Here is a 21,429-nt window from a genome sequence, read left to right as displayed (position 1 = left end):
CTAACAAGAGAACTTGAAGAATTTGCGAGTCAGAACTGATTGTTTACAAGCCCTGACATCCTTATCGACAAAGAAGGAGGTGCCATGAATGGTGAGAAATCTTGTGTCAGATCGCTAATCTAATCTAATGGATAGCTAGCCATTCACTGGCTAATAATTTAAGCAAGCTCGAATCAATTTTGTAACTACTCATTGCGGTGTTGATAAGCTTAACAACATCATCCCCTAATCATTTTGTATCGACTCTTTTTCAGTCAGTAACTAAGACGGTTTCTTTAAAATTAAAAAAAAAATTAAAAAAAAACACATGCACGAGGCATTTGTTTTATTATTTATACAGTAAACAGCTGCTTGTGCTTACAAAAAAGCGCTATTAAAAACAGGTCGTGTTCGTTCCTTTCTCTTCTGCTTACAGTAATGATGTTGCATCTTAAAACCGACGGCTACAATGCTTACTTACGGGCCTCGTGGTAAAAGAGAAGTTGACATCCGGTACACACATATTAGCACCACCAGGGAACAGTAAGGAAAGAAGAGAAAAACACTCGTCATCAGCCTTTGGTGATCCGATGCCGACTCGCTGCTTTCCTCGTTCTCTTGCTCGACTGGATCTGTCGGTACAACTTCTTCGTCCTAAATGCCAACACCACGTCCAATCCGAAACCGACGATGCATGCGAGGGCCATGATCCCAAACACCATCCTGTAGCAATGGGCTCCGACGCAGGTGTTGGCCCCACCTTCCGTCTTGGTCGCCTGAGCATCGTAAAGGAGGCCAGCAAGGAGACCGGAGAAGAGGAAGGAGCCGAGCGGAAGATTGAGGATGAGAATGTTGTAGATGAGGCCATAGTACTTCAAGCCGAACAGCTCTGATGCTGTGGGCACTGAGACGGCGAGACGGACGCCGTAACACAACCCCACCACGACCGAACCGATGTAGAGCGACCCGGGAACGGCCAGAGCCATGACGACATAGCCCACGGCCATCAGGATCTGTGAGGCTGCATTCCACAGGGGCCTCGGGGTTGCATGCTCCCTGCGTTACCCAAAACAAAAGTTGGATCAGTATGAGCATATCTATGCACCCATCGTAGGTTTTGTATCAAATATTTGACGAAAGACGTACCATCTAATATAACTATGCACATAAACAATAGTAAAACAAAAAAACAAAAAGTTCAAAAGGTTATGAGCAAAAGATCAAACCACGCGTGCTACCGTTACATCATGTAGACGGTACTCGTATGAAGTGTGCCTGCAGAGGCATAATAAACCAATAAAAAAATAGCATCTGAATCTTTTGGCTCTTTCATCTAATGCTCACCATATCTATCTACAATGGCAAGCCACACGATCCGTGCTTGGCTGCTCTAATGTTTACCATATCTAAAATGACGTAAATCGCACGATCCTCGACGGCAGAACGCCTCAGGTCGTGCCGCTTACGTCGTCCGTTCCTCGATCCCACGCTTCGCAGTTCTTTTCCTCGGAGACTTCTCTTCCAAGGAACTTAATAGAAAGAAAGTGACTGGTGTTCCCACGGTCGGCGGTTGTTGGTCTCTAAAGGTTTAAAGTCAGCGCATCCCGCACGTTAAGCCTACTAATCCGAACTACTAGTCTGCACTACGTTATTAATCAACAACTATTTGTCTGTGAAGTCTAAAAGATAAAAAGAACAAAAGAAACATCCAACCAAACCCACCAAATATGACTTTGTTACCCGTAAAAGAACGGCCACTGCTTTCGCCTTCTTCGTCTATTTTGTCCATCAAAATCAAAACATCGAGACGATATCAATTAATTTAGTTCATAAAAATCTCGATTATCATCATTTTGCCCACACAAAATTAAGAGATCTTTTTCCCTTTGTTTTGTCTTCAGTTCTAATAAATCTTCCTTCTTCCTTCCGCCCGACCAACCCTAACAATCAATCACCTTCCAATCACGAACCGTAATCAGTAACGATGCTACTAATAAACGTAAAGAGAAGAAGGAAGGAGAGTGGGAAGCGGTGTGTACTTGATGAAGTACTCGGAGATGGTTCCGGAGGTGATGCGGCCGAAGAAGCCCCAGATGCTGAGCATGGAGACGAAGATAGAGACGTCGGTGTAGCCCAAGGCCAGCCCCATCTGACCCATGTTATTCATTACCGCCATCCCCGTCCCCACGCCGCACAGGAACGAGGAGAAGAGCACCCAGAAGTCCACCGTCTTCACCGCCTCCACTATCGTGTGGTCCTCCCCGATCTCCGGCCTCCCCTTACCCTCCGCCTCATCCTCACGGCTGCTTATCTCTCCGCCATTTTTCGCTCCCCCCTCTGCCGCCTCCTCGGCCAGCAGCGGCGCCTCGCTGACCCCGCCGTCATCCGACGCGCCGCCCCGCGGCCTGCACCTCGCCTTCAGGCTTATGTGGATCGGCACCGCCGCCGGCGCCGCCAGTAGCACGAGGAGCCCCGCCGCGAAGAGCCTGGACACGAGCGCGCCGTGGTGGCCCGTGAGGTCGAAGGCCAGGAGGTAAACCGCGATCACCACCGCCATCGCGTTGATGACCCCGAAGTACGTAGCCTCGGCGCCGTCGAGGTCCGCCGCCGGGTCGTCGCCGGCAGGCGGCGATTCGCGGAGGAAGAACATCGCCGCGGTGCAAACCGCGGCGGGGACGACCGCGAGCATGAGGAGGAACGCGGCGGGGCTGTCGGCGAACAAGGCGGAGCAGATATCGGTGAAGATGGCGGTGCTGAGCCCGACGTAGCCCTTGAGGATCCCCGACACCGGCCCGCGGTTCCGTCGGAAGTTGCGGATGCAGGTCACCAGCACCGCGGTGTTCATCCACGTCGTGCTGTTGCCGCCCATGCACAAGAAGACGCACATCTGCGAGGCACCGAGAAACCCACTCAAGAAACACGTACGCACTCACTACCTGTTCGGCGAAATGCCTCCGCCGACATCAAACGAGAGAGAGAGGCCAGGACGGCAGACCTGCCAATAGGGCAGGGGGCGGATGGATTGTCGGACGACCAGCCACTGGGCGCCGTAGCCGACGAGGCCCTCGACGGAGCCGATGAGGAGGATGACCGGGGTGGGAAGGCGGTCTGAGGCGAGGCCCGCTAGGAGTCCGAAGGCCTTTCCGATGTCCTTGGCGACGGACAGGTTGTTGAGCTGGAGCTGGGTGAGGCCCATCAGGCTCTTGAGCGCGTCGGAGTAGTTGGAGAAAGTGTAGTTGTTGCCGGAGATACACTGGACCCACACCGCCGTCACGAACCCCAACCACCTCCCCACTCCCCTCCCCTCCCATCCCGTTCTCCAATCCCCCATCCCTCTCTCTCTCTCTCTTTCTCCTCTCCACTGTAACAAACTCCAAGAAAAGGTTCGAATCAACAAAAGATGGGGGGAGGGAGTCAGCTACTTAAAATAGCGCGCAGTATTACCGTTAACCAAAACGGCGTGTGCGTCTTCGGCAGTGGCTCGTCGTTTACGACTGTTATGGTAAGAGGTTATCAACGCAGATTTGAACTGTGAAAGCCAAACAGAGTTTGCTGAAAGAGGCGGACAAGGAATACGTGCGCGAGATGGTTTCGGTGGTCGTCTCCTTCCTTACGACTGCGTAAAGAGATTGACGTCAAAGCATCATCGGTGCGTAGGAAGGAAAGCCTTCACGAATACGATCCACAGATTCGTCGACGTCAATCAAAGCGGGCAGTTTCTCTTCATTCGTTGTGCTTCGCGATACAATCTCCGACTTTTAGTGGTAGGCATTTTCTGAGGGGATTGATGCGAGCTTCAGTTGTTTTTTGTGTCTGAAGCTACTTATCATCTTTGTTGATGTAGCGATATTTCTTCTAGTAGACAAACAAAAAATTGATACCGTTCAACGTTGCTCCATGTATAGACATTGTATAAGGCCAACAACGTTTTACTCCAATCCAAACCTAATATATGGATCTCCATCAATCACATCATCGCATTTACTGCATCGACATATTTTTCCGAACCGAAACAAATGCATCGTAACCATTCACGATCACATCCATGACCCTACAAATAAGGATATTTTCATGTCAGTACAGATTAATTACATATTATTTTTTATAATTAATTATCTTTTACATTCAGATATCTATATTTTTAAAATTTATTTTAAGATTTTTATAATTATAAAAATAAAATATTTAACTATGTTTTATTGATAAATACCATAAAATTTATCATTGAGTACGTAATGACTTTATCTCACTTCGATTTATCACTGAACATGGTATTTTCATCAACGGAATCGACGATATAAGAGAAAATGAGATTAAATATTTTAGGGATCATAATATAACTTTTAGAAGCGTAAGGACCAATATCATTATTTATAATTAGCTCACATTACTCCCACGTCAAAACGAGAATACAAGTAAAAGTGGACCATTTTAACACATACATCACAACCAAATATGATATTATCATTTAGTCTTTTAGGGTATGAGTTTTGGGGATCTAATTACACAAAACTAACTTTTATAGTTGAGTTCTTTTTAGTTAGTATCATCCAAATTCAAATTCAAATCAAAGATAGGTACTTAAAAACTAGTTCTTGAAAATTTGTTTTTTAAAATTATTTTTTCTAACACAAAAAGCCGAAAACGTGTTTTCAGCACACTAGAAAGAAACATGTGGCTTAGCATTTGAGCGTGGCAGATATTTAAGACCGACGGGCTCGACGAGTCAACCCAAAACAACGTGGTCGCATGCTGATCGCTTATAATTCCGAAAGCAACACTCCACCGTGTCGTGTTGTCCGTCTGAAGTAAACAGTGGGCCCAAAATATTCGAATGCACCCCTCGTTTCGGTTGAATCCAAATTGGAATCGAACGGGCGTAGGTCGACACACAAGTTGAAATTTCTAGTAGTCGGGGCCGTGTACCTGACCATATCAATCATGTCTATCTTTGACCTTTCCTTCTTCTCGACGAGGAGATGAAGCTGCAGTGCATCAGTAATGCATTCATCCTCCTCTGCCATCTGCATAAAGGCCTGCTCTCTCTCTCTCTCTCTCTCTCTCTCTCTCTTCCTCAGCCATATGCATAAAGGTCTGCTATCTCCCCAGTCTCTCTCTCTCTCTCTGCCACTGGGTTAATACAATCTGACCAATTATATAAATATCTGAATCTAAAATATTAACTAGAATAGCTACGTAAATCTTAATATAACTCAAGCAGATTGGACGGGCATGCAGAAGAAAGGTACGGTCCTGAACAAAGGTTAATTTAACGTACCACTTGCAGTAAAATACAATTCAATGACGGAGTTCTTGAATCGATAAAAGATGCAACCCCCCCCCCCCAAAAAAATGTAACGATAATCTGATCAAAGTAACAAAACGATAAGTAAAATTGAGATTCGAAAATGAGAAACTCAAGTAGATGATGGAAGGCGACCAAAGGATGGGAGGACGGCCAAGAGAAGGTGACGCCAACAGAAGGAAACAAGAGAAGGACGAGAGGGCGGCGGAGCGAAGGCTATGGGTGAGACTGTGAGAGAGGGAAAGGAGACAGGCGACCGCAGCAAGGATAGGGATGGCTTTGTGACAACTTGGTAACTGCAACATCAATCAACACCAAATCAACAACAAATGGAGGAAAAGTAAAGATCAAAACGCCATGTTTCTTGTTATTTTATCCTATAGGATCGAGTCCGTGTTATAAAAAAGAAATAAGTTAAGGAAAACCTCCATCAGAAGTGTCGTTTGCGAAGGTCGATCAGAGGGCATGAAGTTGTGTCACTTGAAATTGTGTATCCTTTTGGCAGATTCAAGTGTATTGGATAAAAGCATGGCGATTGTCATCGGACCAACTCCACCAGGAACTGGGGTGATAGCGGAAGCTTCCGTACAAGCCTCTTCGTAGCAGACATCACCAACCAGCCCATAACCTCGAGGGCTTTCTGCATCCTGAAATGATCAGAAGAAACAATTGAGTCCACTACCTAGTAAGATAATGCTTCTCCACATGTACGAGTATCACACGAAAGATCCAACCTAATACGTGTTGAGAGAATAAAGGAAATAATCACAATAATCATCATAAGATCCACATTTCTCGTAAGTACAGTCAAAAGCATGTATCCACATTTCTCATGTATGTGTGCGCACACATAACAGAGATATCGAATTGAGTACTCTGGTTTTACCAAGTATCAAGAACATTGGATTTCAAACATGATTATGCATGGGGCACATACTTCAAGCATTTTCCTTGGAAAAGAAATACTTGGTTGATCAAGAATATCGTGTGCATGAAAGAGGTAAAGACTTGGTTTTGATTCCAAAAGCATTACAAGAAACTTCACTGAGTAGCAGACACTCGTATCAAAAGCAAAAGATAAATGTTAAAGTGTAATAATGTTTGATGGCAGCAACCAAAACTACACCTATGTTTGTAATGTTGCCTATGCACAACGAAATAAGATAAAACAAAGAAAAGAATTTCCTCCATCGTGTAAGGTAAACGATAGAAGCAAAACAAGGAGTAAATTTCCAGAAAATACACAGTAGATATGTAAGCTAGGCATTTCAGATGTCTGTATAATACACATGGTTCCCTCGATACCAAAGCCTCACACTTCCTAAGAGAGCTATCTGGAGTTATGGCCCAGTTTCTTAGATCATGCTGAGCACCAAATGGGGACTTTCCAATAACTGTTATACCCAGTGTTCATTTATTGCTCATAAATGTTTGTTGGGCATGTGTTCATGTGTGTATAAATCCAATCACTCCAGGCTGAATCTGACTGAACTTGAATACATGTTTAATCGGCACAAGAAAAGAATTTTGCTTCATCTAACACATACAGGAATTGATCGAGTACACTTCAGTATGTACACACTATACAAAAGACATCTATTCATATTCTGATATGAATCCAGAATGACTGGTAAGATTGGCCCACTTCTAGGAGATCAAGTGACATGATACCAGGGTCTGCCATACCGAGCCGTACCGCCCGGTATGGGTGGTACGTACCGGTCCAACAGGTGGTCGGTACGCGGACCGACTGTTACCGGTCCGAGAGTACTGTAGCACTATAGTACCCGGTAACACCTGGGTGTACCGCTCAGTATACCGTACCGTACCGGTATCGAGCCCAGATCGAAATACCGGTACGGTACGGTATTACGAACCTTGTATGATACTATGTTTTGCCATCAAAAGTGCAGCAGACATTGATAATCAGAGCTGGTACTCGTAAAGCCTATAGAAAGTAGTGTGGAACATGACACGTTGATAAGATTGCATGGCTAATTATTAAATGTTTACATAAAAGACTAGAAAACAGTTATATTCTTCGTTGTGGACATTAGGAATAAAGAGATAAGAAAATCATGCCGCAAACGAAAACATGATAGTTTACATGGAAATAACAATGCTATCATTCCCAAGGTCAAATATCAGTAGTGTATACGTAAGCACTATCAAATTGCTGCAAATGTAGGAACACATTTCTAGATTATAAGGAAGCATAAATGATGATACAAAAGGGAAGCATCTTACATCAACTGGATTTATTCCGACATCTATCACGACTGCCCCTGGCTTTATCCAGCTGCCTCTTACCAAGTTGGCAACCCCAGCAGCTGAAATCACAATATCCGCTTGTCTTGTAACTTCCTCAGGATTTTTAGTATGAGAGTGGACTATGCTGACGGTTGCATTTGCTTTCTGTTGAAGTCATGAAAGCCTAATTAGCACAAGGCATAGAGTAGAGGCCCTTAAACAACAAACGGTCAGGATCTTCTACAGTAATGCAAGATTGATGTAAAGAGTAGTACTTGCAGCAGCAATGCAGCAGGCATTCCAACAATATTGCTCCTGCCGATAACAACAGCTCTCTTCCCCTTGATTTCAACTCCATGCCTGTATAATAATTCCATGCATCCCTTAGGAGTACAAGGAACAAACAAGGGGTCCCTACCTTGCATAGCAAGACGACCAATATTCAACGGATGGAAACCATCCACATCTTTCTCAATGTTAACAGCATTCAAAATGTTCTCCTCATTCATATGCTGCAAAATACAGTGTTTCTCCTAAGTCTTTTTAGTAAAAAAAACAAAGCACAAATTCAAGACCAACTGAGAACAAGATAAAGCATCAGGCATCCAAATTCTTACATATAACAAAAAGAGAAATATATGGCTTGCTTATGCTCCAGACTGATCTTAGCACACATATGCTCGTACTAATTTCCCGATGTTGTAAGAAACAGCCTACCCTACAATGCTCTTGACATTTTGAGTTACTGAACGAGATAAAATGTGTATAGTTCAAAAGATGGATAGGATTTAAATGCAATTCCACAAGAGAAGAGCACATTCCACATCAATAAAGAGCCACGAAAGCTAAAGATAAACAAATATCAAGCATCTTTTTAGCATCTACTACAGCTGCTTTGTGCATGTTGAAATAATAATTCCATCCAACCAAAGGAGAAAAAAAAAAGAGTAACATTATTTTGGTGCAATGTAAGATATCTTCAGCAAGTGCATTTGCATAGAAACATAAAATGATATAAAATAATTTGTACCTGATGAAACACTTGCTAAGAAGAACATATGCTAGGCATGAACACTATATGAAGATAAATAAATCCCATAGCATCTATTTTGAATTTACTGGTGTTTTGTGCATGTTGAGATAATAATTCCATCAAACCAAATAAAAAAGAAGTAGCATTTTATTAGTCCAATAAAAGATATCTTTGGCATATGCATTCACATACAAACAGGAAACGATATAAAAAATCTGTAATTTAGCAAAGCACTAGTTAAAGAAATCATACACGAGGGAGAGGCAACTGAACAAGAATCCCATGAACTGATGGATCATTGTTGAATTCTAAAATATGCTTAATCACTTCTTCCTCTGTGCTGTCCTCAGGCAAATTAACTTCATAAGATTTTATACCCACTGCTTCACAAGCCTTCTTCTTATTGCGGACATAAGTTTGAGAATCCTTCCTTGAGCCCACAAGAATGACTGCCAAACCAGGAACGACACCAATTGCTTCCTTCATACCGGCTACTTCCCCAGCAACTTCATCTTTTATTTGCTTTGAGACCAACTTCCCATCAATAACCTTGGCAAGAGTATCCGTATTTGTTGCCACTACATGTCCAGATCAAGAAACATTAGGCTCGAAAACAAAAGCAAAGTATGGCAAAAAGAGGACGTCAACAAACAAATGCTTTTCAAGTGTTGATGAACTTGACTTCTTGGTCCTTCTGATTATAACTTCAAGGTTGAACTATTGATTGCCTCTAGACCGCATATTTCCATAACATGTCATAAACACAACTTTGGTCTCCCTTCATACTTCCTCATAGTAAAACTTAAGGTTCTGATTGAGTAAACTCTAAAATTACATAACCAGGTCCAGACCTGGATTTTTACAAACTGATGGAACCGCAACATAGACAAATTCTTCAAATATTAATAGAAAATTCATTCTATTTGCCCTAATTGTAGCTCCTCATTATTCAACTAGTGATCCCCACTTCTAGAATTCCCACAAGCAGCACAAGAAGAACAACGGTTCTAAAATCATACATACTATATATATATATATATATATAGACCAATATCATGGTTATTCTACTAACGAAAGACGGAAAGCATAAACCATCATGACGTACAGATGAATAACCAACCCCAAAAGGTTCTGAATGGCCCAAGAGACTGATCAAAGAAGGAACCAAGAAAAAGTATATGAAACTTTGATCGGCATCACAGCTGAGCAATTCGGTACCAGACAAAGCTGCATACGACAGGAAAAAACACCAGACGCATACCTGCGGCGACAGCAGATGAACTACAGCACCGCGACAAGGTCGATCGAGACGCGTTCAGGCGCAAGGGCGTCAGTTGGATGGAAACCGACGGCTGGAATTGGAAAGCCCTGATAGGGACAGTGCACCGGAAGGGAAGAAGCCGGGCGGTGGCCGAGGACGAGAAATCCGACATCACCGACGGAGCCATACCCCGCTGAGAAGGGGGGAGGGGGGAGGGGAAGCGGTTCCTTGGAAGGTTAGGGTGTTGCCGCGGGAGAGTGGATGCGGCGGATTCGTGACACGGGTTTTCTGCCGCGGAACTAAAATAGGCTAACGGCTCGCGACGTATCGGGTTGTGATTGCAATAAATAGTTTCCAAGGGTTCGGATTCGGATTCGGATTCGGATTCGGAAAACAAAAAGGCTCGCCTCCCATTTTTGCTGTTTCCGATTTTCGAAAAATGTTTTTGGAATTTATCCCAAGTTCAAATAAATAAGATGCCTTTTTTTTTTCTTTTGTTTGTTTATTTGTTCTACTTGATTTCTGACTTCGATAGAAAAGGAAATACTATTAAAAGTTAGAATATTATTTAGAGTGACCAGTCTTTGATTGAGATTACTCCGTGTTCATGTAAAATGTGAAATAAATCACTGTCTATGTTATTTACCTCATCATATATTTACCAACTAAAGTGGTTGGCTACCTCATAAGACTTGCTGAAAGAGCTCTCAAACCATCAACCTACAATTTTATTCTGCAGACTCATACACAATTAGGCAAATGCACAACACTAACAGGTTATACAGCATCAAAGAAATTTTAGTAGTAATGTGGTGTGTGTGTGTGTATATACATACGTATATATGTGAAAAATCTATCATGTACAACAAAGCTTAAATAATACATAAAACTAAAACCAAAGATGATGATATAGCGATTCGAATAAAACGGGAAAGAGATGAAAAACAAGAACTAGCATCTCGTTCATTAGGAGATGCATGCATGGGGCTTCCACCGGGTGCAATGGACTAAATAATGATAATGGAGGAATGTAAACAATCAAATGTACCGATATTTTGGCAATAAATTTTCATCAAAACTATCTATAACCTTATTCGCTTATCCACCTGCCAATGCCATTCGGTCGAATTGGCCCACCATCTTAAAGGAACAAAAGGTAAGCAACTAACCTTAGATAACCCGATACAACCCTAATGGTCTTTAAACACAATTATTGCCATGATGTCATCTGCTTGTAACCATGCGGATAAGGCTCCCATCCAGAGTCTGGCTCTTTCCGCTTCAATGTAGTGTCTGAACTGGAAGGCTGTGCACCGGTCTTCGGTTGTTCTTCCATCCATCGACCGTGACCTTGCAAAAAGAATTGTCTAAAACTGCTGCCTTCTCTGATCCCACCCTCCACGGACGTCATACCACCATTCAAGTCAAGACCAGGTTGCAAAGACCCAAAACCAGCCATGTTTGAGGGCATAGCCGCACCTATAAGAAAGGGTGGCCTGGCAGATGTTAGACCAAGAGCTGCTGAGCCAGTAACATGCGGCATGACTGTTGCACCTCTGGAGTCTACCATGTAAGAAATGTTTCCAGGTGAATAATATGCTGGGGGGACTGACACGGAAGGCCCAGTCGGGAGTCCAGTATATCCGTAAGTGGGGGTTGGCATGTTTGTATAAGGCATCAGTGGCCTTGCGACAACAGGAGGCTCCATCTTCAGTCCTACTGATAGAAAAGACTGCTGCACTTGGTTGTCATTAGCTTTCCTTTCAACAGCAATTTTTGATCCCATAATTTTGATAACGGGATCAGTGGGTGTTGGAACTCCAAAAGAATCAGAAGGTTTGGTTGATGACATATCAAAGTTGCAAGAATTACCAATATTGGGGAAAGATGGGTTATCATTCAGGTCAAAGTCTCTAAGAAAAGGCTGCCTGGAAGATGATGATGAAGCTGAAGACAGGCTCCGCTCTCCACTCTGGAAATGCAGCTTCAAGGATGAGGATGGACACATAGACGTTTCTTCATCTCCAAGGCGATTAAGATCCAAACTTAGCTTCTCTGTTCTTCTCGAACTAACTTCCACACATGAATCTCCGGATGGCAGACTAGAGGAAGCAGGCAACTCCTTCACCAATATGGGTTCATCACCCACATCATCAGCCCTTTCAGCCACATTCAAATCAAATTCAAGCGAGTTTGTCTTTGGTTTTGAACCAGAAGATGACCTTTCACCATCAGGAGTTCTCCGAGGAGATGCTGGCCGAAAAGCACTGGTAGCAGCCGAACCTTTCCATCCCATTTCACCTCCGAAACAGAGAGGTGTAACAGGCAATCCTGGAGCTCCTTTTGAACAAGCAATAACAGCTACAGGAGCAGACACGCCGATAGGCATTTTCAAAATGGGCTTTAACGGGCATTCAGGTTCATCACTGCAAATATCTGAATTCAGATCGAAATTGAATCTGTCTGCGATAGACTTACCAACTGATTCCTGAGCAGGAACTTTTGGTTTGGGTGATTCTATATTTTGCTCAGAGTTTTCCTGGTCAGGGCTCATGTTCTGTGTGATCTCTGACCCCTTCTCAGTAGATGTAGTAACAGAAGGACCATTTCCAGCAGATGAACTATTCCCACCAATTTCCTCGGTCACTGGTTGATCCTGCTTTTCTTCTTCAGAATCAGGGTTATGAGAACCAGTTGTTCCACCAGAGTTGACCTCAGGAGAGCTGCAAAAAGGCTCTCTATAATCAACCACCTCTTGCTCCACTGCTATAGCGACTTGCCTTGCAACCTCTAGTGCATCATCCAAACATTCAAGTCTCATATCTGACTTTCGACCAATTTCCTTATTTGCCTTGGTCCCCACGACTTTTAGGAAATCAGGAGAGTTCAAGAAATGACCTTTACGAATATTAAGATTGACCTCACCATCAGTGCCTTTAAGGACACTACTCATGGCTTCCTCCCTTTGACAAGGTAACTGAGGATCACCTGGATCGCTGAGGTTGCTGACAGTACAGGCAAGTTCATGAATACCACTAGCGAGATTTGCAGCTGTGTTGGACTCCTTGGCTGTTATTAAACACTTTTCCCTCCCATGGTCAAAAGCACCAGAACTTAGCTCATGTAGCATTGCCTTTGAGGCACACGAGTCACCATTGTTAGAATCCAACTGGCATGAATTAGTCAGCTCTGGAGCAGCCACCGATGGTGTCACAGAAGTAGAAAACACAACGGATGAAGAATTACCGCAAGTTTCTCTTTGATTGGATTTGCATGGTTTCACTTCCCTCATTTCCACATCCATCCCTCTTACGCTATCAGGGACATTTTTCAACAATGATGCATCAGGCTGATCATCTGTATCTCCTTCCCGACCAGATTGTGAACCAGTGCCAGTAGAGGACTTTCCTACTGCAACAGAAACAGAAGACCCCTCTATAACAGTTAACTTCTCCTGACAAGAGGTTGATACAAGGGATGACCCCGATGAACACACTTCTGCTGAAACTGCATTCGGATTGATGGGATTGGAAGATGTAGAAATAGCTTTTTGTGATGCTATAACTCTTTCTTTATAGGTGGAATCATGAGGGGAACTGCCTGAACATACTGTGACATCAGCAACCTGGATCTCAGTTCCTGCCAATTTCACTTCACATTTTCCTTCACCAGTTCTTTCTGTGCATGGGGGAATATCAACAACTGAATTTACTAAGTCCATACTTTTTTCATTCATCTGCACATCCTCAAAAGGTTCAAGCTGATCACTTTGACAAGTCCCACTTGTTTCCTGATCATGGCAACTTTTACCATCATTTCTTGCATGATTCCACTTATCATACAAAATTCTAGCCTTCTCCTTAATTGGAATGCTTTTGTGATCAAGAAGAAGTTCAATGGTAACTCCAATTCCAGAGGCAGTTATCTGTTTAAGCTCAATTGGAAACCTCTCAAAAAATGTCAATAATGAACTTATCAGCTCTTCAACACCACTAACATCAGCATGGAGCTTCAGTGCTTCTTGAAGCCATTGGTTAAGAAAAACAAGCCCATTCAACTGGAGAAATTGATTAACACATTCCTTATTGTCTGTAGCTGCTAAAACACTTGCAACTGTAGACCATTGTCTTACTGCATCACCTAAGTTACTCGTAACAGAATCATTCAGTTTCTGAATCATGGAGAGCAGCTCTTCAATCCTAGGGAGACTCGAAAGGCCATCCCTCATCTCAGTTAGAGTGAAAAAATCTTCTAGCGTCATTCTAGCTCACAAGATCAAACGGAGTCGCTAAAAGCTTCAATGGCCAATTCCTTCCACCATGCTGCTATTTAAGTCATCAAACCATGAATAGGAAGAGAAAAAGCATGTGATATGGCCTTTTTTCCTGCAATATATAGCATTATTTGGTCAGGAGGATTGTGAAAACATAATGGTTAGACAATTTTTAACATTTCCTTTCAAATAACATAAAATTTCCATATATAGTATAATGCAAAAGTTAAGAAATAGTATAATGAATTATTCAAATTCAAACAACAACGACTTCTTGGCAATTTCGCAAACCAGTATACTCTGGGTAACTTTTACTTTTCTTCTTATTGTCATACATCGCTGGTCATTCTAATCGGTGTTCTGTCCTTCTACTCTTTTTTCTGTCACCCTTATAGTTTCTCCGCTTGTTTTCCATTATAGATATCTCCATTTCTCTTCCACCTCCTTTTCTGCATTCCATCTATACATGTATTTGTGAAACTATAGCCCAAACAAGCAACCAATTATGTGCCCACGAACCACATAGGTATTCTGCGCTGATGGCCCAGCAATACTTGCACTTTTGACACTGATAAGCTCTAGGTTAAATAGTGGTACATCACAGAAATCAAAGTTGCATTCTCAGAGCACCATGCCATGAAATACTGAAAAATAAGGATATTTCCCACTTTCCCTGACATATGAGAAGAATTTATGTGTTGAACTTCATTGATAAAATTGCTTTACACCAGCAAAGAACCATATATTTCATAGTCCATATTGCCTCACAGTAACTGTCTACCACTAAGATTGATCATTTGATAGGTATCAAAAAAATATATGATCCAAAATAACTGGAGAATGAACATTTGCTTGAAATATTTCCTAAATAATTGTTTTATATCTTTGAAAACACATGGACCCTTTAATTATATCTTTGTTGTAGATAACATATCAAAGTCACCTCATTTCAAAAGAATGAACCTAGTACACAAGCCTTCCACTAATGTGGGGCCTCAACGTAGGCAGCAGCCTTACCTCTATATTTAGAGGTTGTTATTAATACTACTAATATTACTAAGCTAATGTACAGAGCCACCTCATCTGCTTAATCGATATTACTAATATTAGTATCCCTATTCAGATTATTAGCAGTATAGATCACACTTTTCTTTCTAGCTGTTTGATGGAGCTGGTAAGAATACATAGCCTAATATCCATGAACTTGAATGTATTGACCATGGTTGCAGAATGTGTGAACAGAAAAAGGAGTCCTAGTTCCAAATATAGTAGTAAACATTACTGGATACAACTAAACCATGTTTAACAATAATAACATAGATTCGTTTGTTTTACCTTGAATAAGCTAAGACAATGGTAGAAAAAACTTAATTGAACTGTTGGATAAATAAGGAATCGCCAACCTTGAGATAAAGAAAGACATCCTCAACAAAAACAAGGTCCACATATATGCAGACCTATTCCTGTGTCTGTTATCTGGATCCCAGACATGAAGGTTGCAATGGAGCAATGAAGTTAAAAAATATATTTAATTTAAAAAATGAAATTGGTCAAACATGCTCATGAAGCTGCTGAAAATTCACAGTATGCTGATCTTTACTAATCATGGGATACTAGTGAGCAAGAAGAAAGGACGTCAGGCCTCCCTATTCAGATACCACTACATTTGATTTTTTGCCTTTTCAAATCCCAGTGTTCCACTTACCAGGATATGGTGCCACCCAAGTATTGCAACTGAAGGGCAATTTGCAGTTAGATCAATCCTCTATCTACATGTCAATACAAAACACAAGTCCATAGTGTGAGTGTGTGACTCGTCAATTATGAACAAGTCACAACATCGGCTTCTAAATAATATTATATACATACATTTAGTAACAATGCCGCCAAATAATCATAGTCTATTCAGTAATCAGTAGCTGTTGCATACCAAAACAGAGAAATTTGGAATTTGACCAAAGAAAAAAAAAAACTATATAACCAATATAGAACATATTGAAGATTATGAGAATTCTGTATAGAAATTTCATTAGACTTCAAATGAAAAAGTTCCTGCTAAGATCATTTATGTCATGACTTTAAGTCATTGCTTGAATCATAAGAGGTAGAGATGGTGTAGGCATCGTACAAGTGCATTCTAGATGTATAACGCCTCTGGCTTTTGTATGTCATCCGATAACTTAAGCCATGTCATGAAGCATTTCTCTCCCACTAACAAGCACTTAAGCCAAGTTAATGAAGGGCCCTTGTGGGTTGGAGGCATAATTAGGCTAGGTCTCACGTGCCAGCTGCTACAACATGATTCTGTGTGACAAGTCTGAACTTTGGCTGTGTTGGTTTACCCCTTGAGGAGAACATGAAGCCTAAAATGAAAATGAATGCAATTGTATATAGGGCTAGATGTTACACATTTTGGCCCATATAATTCTAGGCTCGTCGAGCTAATGGATATGTTTTCTCAACACGATTGGTATCACAAAATTGGCAGACAAAGAGAGAAAAATCATGAAGGGTAAATGAAACTCAAGTCACAGAGTTGAATCCACGATGTTGATGTTCAGATATATAATCTTCGAGAATGATCACCTAAAATTTGCTATTTATGGAACATAGAGGGAAAAAGTGGTCCGAAATTTGCACAAATAGAACAAATCCAAACCTTACAGTCCTGAAAGCTATGAACTACAAGCTGAAAATTCATCTGAACCCGCACTCAAAGGGGAACGGAAGCAGAATAAAAGGAAACGCCTAAAACTAAGCATCAAAATTAGAAAGCAAAAACAAAGATCAGAAATTCTATCAAAATAAAAACACAACACAATGATTCAGATTTTAATAGAAAACCTACAGATCTACACCACCGAAGCATTATAACAAAACCCTACGCAACACCAAATCCAAAAGGAAAAAAAAAAAAAAAAAAACACACACACACACACACACACACAACAAAACGAGATATTTAGGGGCAAAAACCCAAACAAACCGCAGGACGTTCGGCGAGAAAAACTAGGAGAACCGAATCAAACTTCGGAGACAAGACTAAGATGAGAAGAATCGCATAATTCAAGAAAGGGAAAGCATTTGGGGTTACCGTCACTCCGCTGCCGCTGCCGTCGCCCCGGAGAGAAACCGAAACCCTAAAATCCAGGTTCGGAAGACGGAGGAGTCCCTCCGCTTTTGACGGCGGCTCTCCTCTTGTCGCTCACGCCTCCCACCCAACCCCGCTCGCTCCTTGCGCTCTCTCTCTCTCTCTCTCTCTCTCTTCGTCGAACCCCCTCCGTCCCTCCCTCTTTGGGTTTTCTCTCTCCTCTGCACCATCCCTTCCTCACATTCCGCCGTATTAAATTTAATTTTGCTTTCGATTCCCCCACGGGGCCCACCGCGCGGCACGTGCAGCGGGCGAGGTGGGCCGGGCGGGTGGGGCCGGCCGCCGGACACGAAGAGGAAAGATGCGGGTGGGTCGGAACGGACCGGCTGTAGCCGGTGGCCGCGACCGGGGGTGCTGACGACGGCAGTCGGGGATCTCTCTTCCGTCGTCCTTCCTATGAGGTGTGCAGACTCGAGCCAGAGCTTTCAACGACGGGGACAGCTGGGGACAGCTGTTGTCGCAAACACATCATAGCTTTTGTTTTTAGTGTATGTCTCATCCCCATCCCCATCCCAACGCTCGACATGTCTTAACATCACAAAGAAAACAATTCATAGTTATGTACACAGATGGTACGATACGAAGATCGCATTCAAAATCGTGCTGCTGATCATGATCGGCCTGACGGACGATCTGTTCCCCCCTCCTCTTCGACGACGCATGCGAAAAAGAGATCGCTCTTCCAAATCATGGACGATCAAGATCAACCCCTCAAGCCATGATGGACGCATCAAAAACCGTGCGAGAAGAGATCAACGTCCGTCGTCAGATTTCAACCTAAATGTGCCATTCCTGCTTCGACGATGATCGCATTAAAATTCGCGCTGGCGATCATGATCGACCTCACGGACGATCCGTACCATCCTCCTCCCCACGGTCCGACTACGGACGGAGAAGATCGCTCTACATCAATCGTGATCATCTCCGAATCGATCGATCATGGACGCATCAAAGATCGTGCCCGAAGAGATGAGCGCCCGTGGTCAGATTTCAATGTAAAGGTGAGTGATTGACATGGACGGCACATACAAAATGACGTCAACGGTCGTGATTGATCGTGTTTGAGATCGACATCAATGGCATCATAAATAGCTATTAGTCGATCATGCATCGACATTAACTATGTAAATCATGTGACATTGGTGTTGATAGCCATGATTAGCATTCAAAATATCACCGCCAAAGTATAGCTAATGATTGATCTTTCGAATCTGTTGGACGGTCCTAATCAGTCTCCAAAAACTATGACGAAGATATCAGCTTCTAATTAAATAGGAATAATTAATGTGAGAGAATATTAATATTCGCTACCAATGTATGACATCTAAACCCTGAAGCGATAAAAGTCCATATCTACGTATCCAATCCTCGTACTGTGTATTAAATCTACGCTAATAATTATACGTAAACCACTTGCTATTTTTGTCTGAGATAACTAAATCTATCCTGTTATTGATGATAATTGCCGAATCTAATTTGATGATGCTGTACAAGTACTGGCTGGACTGATTCGAGCTCGAACCCATGAGGCGCAATAGCCGCCGTTGACCTGTCCTTAAATGGAGCCAAGCTATGTTGACTGAGAGGATGGTGGTGTCCACGTGTAAAACATTTTTTTTTGGGGGGGGCGTAAATTATTGTTTTTTATTTTTGGACATCGGTCGGTTCCCTGAATTGGCTCAGCCAGGGTTCAGCTTTTTCCACGCACAGCAAGTCACGCGAGGCGAAAGAAAGCTCCCACGAACGACGCGATTGGCATGTGCTGGTTCCCTGTCTGAGGCGCCGTACGAGGAGGTGCGAAGCCGTACGAACTCCATGGTTGGGTGCTCCTCCGTGTTCGGTGGCTCGGTCGAACGACACTAGTGACAGCGTGACTCGTATTGGGCTCTCAGGTAAAACGTGGAGGTGTGAGATCGACGGCTCAGACGAGCTTCACATGGGATTGACGGTCGGATTTTGATCTAATATCAGGTCATTAGGAGTCAAATGCATGGGCAATTAGTCGGTCATTTCTTTGTTTTCTCCTATATGAGTGCACTTAAATCTAATTTGATTTTTTTTATTGGATTTAATATAAATTCGAATTAAAGAAATGATAGCCCAATCAGATTTATGTATATAGAAGTCTGATATAGAAAAATTATATACACGGATGACATGTGGGCTTATGACTAATAAAATATTTAACCTCTATGCATTCCTACCCTATGGCTAAAGATTGATAGGGGTGAGACAAGTATCCAAACATCAATGGATAAAATATTGATGAACACTCTCTTACTAGTCATCAAATTAAATATTCAAATATATCTCTTATTTTTTAATTATCAATCATATAAAATATGAGCTTGCGGTTAGAACATATATGATCCTAGACTTACCGAGGAAATCAAATTTTAACATAGCACTCATGATCATATGAAAATACTATTTTATTTCTTCTTTCATCAGACCTATCATCGCTCGTGACCCGTGAGAGCTATGGACTAGCCTAACTACTACACGTCTTACCTAGGACCCTCACACGATGTGGCAACAGTAAATGCATGCACCCCCTCCTCCTTCCACCGTGATTAAAAAAGTTTCAAAATAGCACCCTTAGCTACATGAAAACATCATTTTATCCCTTCTTTCGTGAAGTTTGTCATTGCCTGCAACCCGTAAAGGACACCTCTATTGACCCCACCGGTCCAACCATTGCATGCCTCGTCGATGAAGGCATGCACCCCCCTCCTCCTTCTCCTGCTACGACTAACTACGAGGACACATGGCTCGCCCCTTCTCTTTCCTCATTATAGTTGATGGCAGACTCCTTCCTTCCTCCCCTATGGCTTATGACGAGGATTACGAGCAAGAGGGGGTTACAAATAATAAGTCCTCCTAGAAGGGCCACAAGTGGTGATTATTTAGGAGAAAGGAGGCAGTCAATAGGATGAAGGCATGGCCAAGCAAGAATTTTCGAAAGTACAAGCACTCTATCAAAATTTATACTATTTTATAATTTTTTTAAAGTACAAGTATTCTATCAAAAATTATATTATTTTATAATTTTTTAAAGTACAAGCACTCTATCACAAATTTCAAAAAGTAAGAGTTTTTTTTAGAATTTACCTATATACATATTATCTTTTATTTTTTTCATCAAAAGTGCTCCTATTTTTTATTTTTTTTTCCAAATGGTGCTCCTATTTTTGTTTTTTCTTTTTTTCTATGGGGTGAGTGAACTCATTACAATGTTTAGGGTGAGGATTCCATTTGGATGATTTACTATGATTTCAAGTAAACTTTATGTTGTTTTTATTGTGGTGGCCAAGGCAGTATAAGAAACCAATTTTTCATCATCATTTGTTTGATGTTGTTTATCCTATTTGAATCATAGTATAGTATATATAGTTTCTAGTATGTTTTGATTTTATTTATCTCACTTATAGTGTATCCCAATAGCATCTAGTATTTTTGTTGATGTATTGAAAATATTATAAAGTTATTTAAAAATATTATAAGTGATATCATATATTTAGGCTTGTTGATTTGGTTAATGTTAAGAGTAATCTGACAACTTTAGTTAACCCAAACCCAACTAATACAATTAGTTAATCTATCCATTTTGTTGAGCCCCAATCATGGATCAAAATGTTGAAACTAAAATTGATAATAGTATATCAATTACATCCTTATAAATCAATTTTAGTTTTGTTCATACACTAATCGAAATATTACAAATCTATCTAGATCATTTATAATATTTTTAAATATATTTTATATTTTTTTTATTATGATCATCAAAATACTATAACAAATCCATTTTCGATTCATATTTGAGTGATGTTTTTAAATCATTATAAATATACATTTGAATCCTAATATAGTAAATCAATTGATTTCTAATTTATTTTGATTTAATTTAATTCATTTATAATATTTTTTTATTAGCATTATTATGTTTTTATTGATGTTCCGAAGAAATTATAAAACTACTAGCAAAAAAGGAGTTGGCCAATTCGGTTTTTGTGTTTTTGTTTTGATTTTATTGAGTTCACTTATAATATTTTCTCTAAGCATGATTATATTCCTGACTAAGTATGGTGCCACCGCGGGTGAGCGTAGAGGCTGTTTTAGAGGGACCGTGACATGAGAGGATGGGCAGGGGAGGTGGTCCAAAGGGGAAAGGCGAGTA

General features: G+C 41.6%; 3 protein-coding genes across 5 annotated transcripts; all 3 read right to left on the bottom strand.

Annotated features, from left to right (window-relative positions):
* Positions 1-293: 293 nt before the first annotated feature.
* Positions 294-3,827, bottom strand: LOC135598638 (protein NUCLEAR FUSION DEFECTIVE 4-like). Of its 2 annotated transcripts, XM_065092747.1 has the most exons (4): positions 3,424-3,816; positions 2,975-3,340; positions 2,019-2,866; positions 294-1,035 (listed from the first exon to the last, which is right to left on the bottom strand). In XM_065092747.1, exons 2-4 carry the CDS (start codon positions 3,308-3,310, stop codon positions 552-554), a joined length of 1,668 nt encoding a protein of 555 aa, XP_064948819.1. In that variant the 5' UTR covers positions 3,311-3,340; positions 3,424-3,816; the 3' UTR covers positions 294-551. The 2 variants fall into 2 exon arrangements, with proteins under 2 accessions (XP_064948819.1, XP_064948820.1); XM_065092748.1 differs by lacking the exon at positions 294-1,035 and adding an exon at positions 1,723-1,934 and having other exon boundaries at positions 2,975-3,827.
* Positions 3,828-5,212: 1,385 nt separating this feature from the next.
* Positions 5,213-10,132, bottom strand: LOC103994375 (bifunctional protein FolD 4, chloroplastic). 2 transcript variants are annotated; one of them, XR_010481633.1, is made up of 6 exons: positions 9,829-10,132; positions 8,820-9,145; positions 7,810-8,046; positions 7,532-7,699; positions 5,710-5,931; positions 5,213-5,580 (listed from the first exon to the last, which is right to left on the bottom strand). XR_010481633.1 is itself a non-coding variant. In XM_009414700.3 (5 exons), exons 1-5 carry the CDS (start codon positions 10,013-10,015, stop codon positions 5,761-5,763), a joined length of 1,089 nt encoding a protein of 362 aa, XP_009412975.2. In that variant the 5' UTR covers positions 10,016-10,132; the 3' UTR covers positions 5,626-5,760. The 2 variants fall into 2 exon arrangements, 1 of the variants encoding a protein (XP_009412975.2); XM_009414700.3 differs by lacking the exon at positions 5,213-5,580 and having other exon boundaries at positions 5,626-5,931.
* Positions 10,133-10,824: 692 nt separating this feature from the next.
* On the bottom strand, positions 10,825-17,407 carry LOC135598637 (uncharacterized). The gene is made up of 2 exons (XM_065092746.1): positions 17,196-17,407; positions 10,825-14,213 (listed from the first exon to the last, which is right to left on the bottom strand). The coding sequence occupies exon 2, from the start codon at positions 14,087-14,089 to the stop codon at positions 11,039-11,041; it is 3,051 nt and encodes a 1,016-aa protein (XP_064948818.1). The 5' UTR covers positions 14,090-14,213; positions 17,196-17,407; the 3' UTR covers positions 10,825-11,038.
* Between the last annotated feature and the right edge of the window lie 4,022 nt (positions 17,408-21,429).

This window comes from Musa acuminata, chromosome BXJ2-1, assembly GCF_036884655.1.
Source record: "Musa acuminata AAA Group cultivar baxijiao chromosome BXJ2-1, Cavendish_Baxijiao_AAA, whole genome shotgun sequence".
Lineage (NCBI taxonomy): Eukaryota > Viridiplantae > Streptophyta > Magnoliopsida > Zingiberales > Musaceae > Musa > Musa acuminata.
Note: the sequence above shows the minus strand (reverse complement) of the source record. Positions and strands in the feature narration are given on the sequence as shown.